Source organism: Miniopterus natalensis, chromosome 9, assembly GCF_054644295.1.
Source record: "Miniopterus natalensis isolate mMinNat1 chromosome 9, mMinNat1.hap1, whole genome shotgun sequence".
Classification (NCBI taxonomy): domain Eukaryota; kingdom Metazoa; phylum Chordata; class Mammalia; order Chiroptera; family Miniopteridae; genus Miniopterus; species Miniopterus natalensis.
Window position 1 is genome coordinate 4406368 of NC_142089.1, and position 6000 is coordinate 4412367.

At 58.9% G+C, this 6000-nt stretch overlaps 1 protein-coding gene across 1 annotated transcript in view; it reads right to left on the reverse strand.

Moving 5' to 3' along the window:
• The window catches only part of TNFRSF1B (TNF receptor superfamily member 1B), a 28605-nt gene extending 23314 nt beyond the window's left edge, over positions 1-5291 (reverse strand). Inside the window, exon 1 of the mRNA XM_087820101.1 lies at positions 5197-5291. Coding sequence (XP_087676227.1) covers positions 5197-5274 — 78 coding nt within the window. The 5' untranslated portion in view covers positions 5275-5291. The remainder of the gene's footprint in view (positions 1-5196) is intronic.
• Positions 5292-6000: the final 709 nt, after the last annotated feature.

The window sequence follows — 6000 nt, forward strand, 5'->3', positions numbered from 1 at the left end:
AGTGTGTTGGGATCAGTGATGCTGGGTTTTATAGACAGGAATGCTTAAGGTCACACAGCAAGCCAGTGACCTTGCTCGGGGGAGAACTCTGGTCTCCTGAAACCCAGGCCAGTGCTCCTTCCGCAGAGCCCTGCAGTCTTGGGAGTCACTCGGAGGATGGGGAGTGGACAGAATGACCCAGAAGTGCCTCCACAGGGCTTCCCCTCCCCGGGGTTACAAATAAACAGAACCTTCAGGATCACAGAAGAGACTTTAGAGCCAGCGTGGAGTCTGCCATGCCCATCCTGCAGGTGGGAAAGCTGAGGCCTGCAGTCCCTTCACACACAGGTCACCCTCGCTCATCCTCAAATGACATACAAATGCTGTCACTCACTGAAGGAGTGGGGAAGGAGGGGTAGTGATTTCCTGACCCCACAGTCTTTACCACATGCCCAGGTCCTAAGGCCAGGCATTTTGGCAGGTGGCATGAGAGGCCCAGCAACAGGGCATCTGGGCAGGAAGCACAGCTAGGCAGGAGGGAAGCTGTTCTCAGGGACATAGGGCAGGAGCTCTGGGCAACTGGAGGTCTGCCACCCACACCGCATAGCCCCGTGGCTCAGACAGAGACCCGGATTCCAAGTGGTGCCCACCTTAGCCTGGCACTGCCCCAGGACCCACAAGCAAGTTAGACCTGCAAAGCCACTAATATTCAAATAGCAGTCTGTGGGCTATACAACTAATAAAGTCCTTTTAATCCCAACAACCAGGCAGTGAGGTGGGGATCATTCCCATTTTACTGATGGGAACACAGAGGCTCCCAGACATGCAAGACTTGCCACAGTCACCCAATCGGTGGAGTGGCAGCAACTGGAGCCACAGCACCTCTATTTTGTTCCTGTTTCCCCAGAAACTATCTCCCTATCCTAAGCACCCCTCTCCCAAGCCTGGGCCCCCGCTTCCCTCCCTGACAGCTTCTGGGCAGGTCATGTGCCTGCTGGGGCCCTGAGTCACTGCCAGTGAGTGGCCCTATCATGAGCCAATGTGGGGATGTGAGGGGGTGAGCACTTTGTGGGGAGCACCCCTACTCTCTGTAGACTCAATACTGCAGAGAGACGAGCCCAGAAACATAGTCCAGAGAGAGGGAGACAGACTGGAACCCAGCCCTGTCACCGCTGGCTTTTCAAACTCTTCTGTCTCATCCATAAAACAGGGTCACTATAAAGGTCCGATGAATATTTCTGTACATTTATTCAACATTTTCTGCATACCCGCTACACGCCACGCACTGTTCTAGGCACGTGCTTCTCAACTGGGAGCAGTCTTACCCCAGCAGACATTTAGCAATATCTGGAGACATCTGTAGCTGTCACAGTTCAGGAGGGCAGTGCTACTGGCATCTAGTGGGTAGAGGCCAGGAATGCTGGTAAATATCCTATGACAGGCAGGACAGCCCAAATGTCCAGAGTGCTGAGAATGAGAACCCCTGTGCTAGGCTACGGCTCCATAGCAATGGGCAAGTCCCTGCCCTCGCTGTGCATGCACTCTACTGGGAAGATATAATAAAAGTGAAAGAAATACAATAGGTCATGACTATTATTTAGGAAAACAGGGAGTGACAGTACCTGGTAGGAGCTTTTATAGGCAGGACAGTCAGAGAAGGCCTTTCTGAGAAGAATTCATTTGAGCAGAAGGAAGTGAGGGAATGAGACCAGGAGGCAGGAGGGTAAAGCAAGTACAAAGGCCCTGAGGCAGGTGTGGGGGATGTTTGAGGAACAGAAAACCAGCCAGCGTGGCACAAAACTGAGAATTAAGCTGATGTGTTGAGTTGAATGTAACATGCACACACAGCACAGTTAACACCGAACGCCTCCTCTCCTCCCACCCCCACAATCTTTCTGGCTACTCGTCCAGGAAGTATTGGATGGCCAGGGCCATAAAATGTCTCCCAGCCCTGAGAGGGAAGGACTGGGCCACGCCCCAGGATGAGTGAGGGCCACCCTCCGGTGCCAGAACACTGGGCAGGTTCTCAGCCTTGTCGGCTCCAGTGCCTTTCTTACCCACTTGGCCCCGAGAGGAAGACAAGGTGGGAGTACTTTCCACATCCACAGGTAGGAAAACTGGCTCAGTAACTTGGCCCAGGTGACAGGGGCAGTAAGGGGAAGGGCCCAGTTCTGTGACCACTGACAGTGTGGCTCCCAGAAGGCTGGAGCTGGGATATAGTCATCTCAGGGTCCCCAGAGCCCAGCACTGGGCTGGGCTGGGCTTGGAGTAGGCATCCGTGACTGTTGAGGGAATGAACGGATGAATGGCACTGCATCACGGTTCCTGGCCACTGGCCACTGCCTTCTGAAAGAGTACCTGACCCCTGGGCCACGTTCTCAGCACAAAGGTTCCCCTCGAGGCCATTAGGGAGGGGGCAAAGGGACATCCCAGGACAGCAGACTCCCTGGATCACCCATCGCCACTCCAACGGCTAATATCCCCAGGTCAGCCTGGGAGCCCCCAACCTCTCCCTTAACCTGAGCTGGGTACTGAGGAGGCAAACAGCAGTCCCTCCACCTCAAGACGTCCATGAGTAGGTAGGTAAAACTCAGCAGGTAGGGATCCCCTCAGCCCCTCCCCGGCAAAAACAAAAAGCCAGACTGCTGGGGCCCTGCCCATCCCCATTACAGGGCACCAAGCACTCACCTATCCTGCCAACTTGACTGGTATTTATTTGCCCAATGAATGAAGGACTAAACGAATGAATGATCCATTCCAGCCAACAAATACAGCTTTTAAAGGAGGTGAGAGCCCTGATTACACAGTGAGCCTGCCATCCCTGCAGCCAGCTCAGGTCGCCTTGGGCTCTTTCCGTAATTCAGTCTAGTTACAGCCAACATTCTCAGCACCCACGGTGTGCAAGGGACCCGCCCGAGGGCAGGAACAGGGATACCGACAGTGCAAAGGAGCTCTGGAATCAGGCAAACCTGCAGTCACGTCCCACCTACCCTCTAACCCCCAGCTCTGCAATCCTGGGAAATGTCACAACCTCTCTGGGCCTGTTTCCACATCTCTAAGTGGGAACAGCACCACCCACCTTTTAGGAGTTGCTGTAAGGAAAATTCCAGTGAAATTCTTTAGTCAATTCCTAGCAATGTGCCTGGCTCTCAGTAGATGTTCAAAACACCGGAGGAAGACCTGACAGTCCCTGCCCTCAAGGACCTTTCTATCTATTGAGGTGGATAAGACACTAGATTAAAAAGCAGAACACAGCCCCTCCTGGAGAGGGACAAGGGCTCTGAGAGCGCTAAGGGGGAAAGGTTAAATCCAGCAGGAAGCAGGAAGAAAGGCTTTCATGCAGCGGGTGGTATTTGCAAAGGCCCTGAAGGATGGGGCAAGGGGTGTACCATGGAGCGGGGACAGCACGGGGTACGCATGTTTCACAGGGAGTAAGGCACAGATGCAGAGAGGTAGCAGCAGGAACCTGGGTACCTCACTCCCTCTGGCCTGGGACACCGAGGGGGAGGTGGGTTCTGCCTTGGCCTTGGCCGCTGGGAGCCACAAGAGGCTTCTCAGGCAGGGTGAGAGAGATGCTCCAACTTGAGGAGGGTCTCCCCAGCGATGCCACCAAGGAGGGTCAATGGGAGAGGGCGCAGGGGCCAAAAGATCAGCTAGGAGGCTGCAGAGATAGTCCCAGAAGGAGGGAGCCTGAGATGACACCAGAGCTGGTCAAGAGAGGAGGGAAGTAAGAGACACAAGGGAAACCCCTCAACTCCAGGATTCAGGCCTGGAGTCCCGCAGGTCACAGAGAAGACCTGTGCGTCCTCCCCCACTGGCTCACATGTCACTGGAGTAGGGTGACACCCCTAGAGGCACTGCAATCAGGCTGGGGACCACAGCCATCAGCATCCACGCTCAGCTCTCAGAGCTGGGACTCGCCTGACCGGAAAGCCATCGAGGACCACCTCCGTTTCCAGGACAGCCTCTGGGGCAGTCCCCCAGGGTCCACTGTGTGAGGGTTCATTCTGGTCCCACAGCCTCTATCTTCTGCCTTTAAGAAATGGACTCTAAAGATGTCTTTAGCCTTGGCCAGTGAGTCACCACACATTGCCACATGAGCCACTGCCACCTCCCCCAGCTTCCTTCCCGGTCCAGATGACCAGGCGGTTCAGCACACACCACACGTCCGTCCATCAGGGGAGTATCATGAGGAGGGAGGGAGGCCCACCTCCTCCCCAGCCACGGGGGGAAGGAGGAGATGACCCTTTGAAGGCAGGTGGCCCCCATGCCCTTCCATGAAATACAAGGAGCTCTCTGGGCCTCAGTTTTCCTTCCCTGTGAAATGGGGTCCCTCTGTCTTACCAGACTATGGAGACAGACAGGCAGAGGACAAGAAATTCTTCTACCTTGCTAGTTCGGTGGGTGCCGTTAGAATAACAGCTCTGGGCTTTCTGCTATCTCCATTTTCCTGGGGCCCCTGGCGCTCACTTCAGCCTCGATAACCACCCAGAAATTCACCCTCACGTCCTCTGGGGTCCCCAGGGCTCAAGCACAGGCCCTTAGGGGAAGCTGGCCCAGGGGAACCTGAGGACACTTGTCTCCTCCTGTTACCCTGGAGCCCACGGAGAAGAGCCTCTCCAATGGAAGCTGGACACACCAGATGGCTCCTGGGCCAAGGGGTCTGGGCATGGAAATCAGCCCCCAGTCCGACTGCCCCTGCCCCCAGCTGTGCCCTTATTAGGCGCTTACTGCACGCCTGGCCCTGTTCTTTCTGCCACGCAGCCCTTGTATTTCTAAGAAAGAGGAAAACCATAACCCAGGGGAGGGGGAGAGGGAGGGTATAGGAAGCGGGTGCCCGGCATCTGCAGTAGGGGCAGCACCCAGCACCCCAGCACCGACCACCTCCTCCCCCCACGGGAAGGGAAGCCGGGCCGTGGCAGTCGCAGGGGGAACGAACCTGGGGTCTCCAAACGCGGAGGGACCAGGTTGCGCGCCGACCCCTGGGGCCAGAATTCCCGGTCCCCGGGGGGGGCGGGAGGGGGGGGACGACGACACGATGTGCCCATCGAGGTCCCCAGCGGGTCTCCAGCGGCGCGCGGACTGTGCGTGTGACCCCGCGGGGCGCGCTCCTCGGTCGCCCCGAGCCCCGCACCCCCCCTCCGTCTCGGCGCCCCGGGGAGCGCGCGGCCGGGGCTCCCCAGGGTGGGCGCCCCCCGGGGCCGCGCGAGGACCCACCTGGGCGGGCACGGCGTGGCCCGCGGCCCAGAGCTGCAGTCCGACGGCCAGCAGGGCGCAGAGGGCGGCGGGGGCCATGAGGACGCGCGGCGCGGCCGAGGGCGGGGGTGGCCGGCTCCGGCCCTGGCTTCCCGGCGCCTGCCCCGCGCTCGGCCGAGCTCCCGGGCCTCCTGCAGAAGGCGGAAGGCGGCGCGCGGGTGTAGAGGGGCCGGGGCGGGGCGGGCGGGGCGGGGCGGGGCGGGGCGGGGCGGGGGGGGCGGGGCTCTAAACCCCTCCCCCTCCCCTCCCCCCTCACCCTCCCCCCTCCTCCTTCCACCCACGCCCCAGATCCCTGACCGCCTCCTGCCCCGCAGGCACCCCCACCCCGACCCTCACCCCCGCAGGGCCCAGCCTGGTCCCCTCTCTGCAGACCCAGGGCTTCATCAGTACCTCCAGCGTCAGCCCCTCCCAGCCCTCGGTGACCCCTTCAACCTCCCTCTAATGCCCCCTCCCCGAACGTCCCCCTCCGGGTGTCGGGGCAGGAGACCCGCCCTGGGGACAGGCCCCCCCTCCACCAGGTTTGTGGTTGCCCAGGGCTGCGCCTCTCCACCTGCCTGAGGACCACCTACCCCTCCCTCCCCCTGCAGGATCCCCACTCCTAGTTTGGGGAAACGTCCCACAAAGCTGATGCTAGCTTAGGGGGGAACACAGCTGTTCTCGCTCATTCGCTCATTGGGGCTCTAGAGCCAGACCACCTGAGTCTGAACCTCTGCATTAACCTCACGGTTATTATGAAGGTATGTAAATGTAGTCTGTATTATGCAC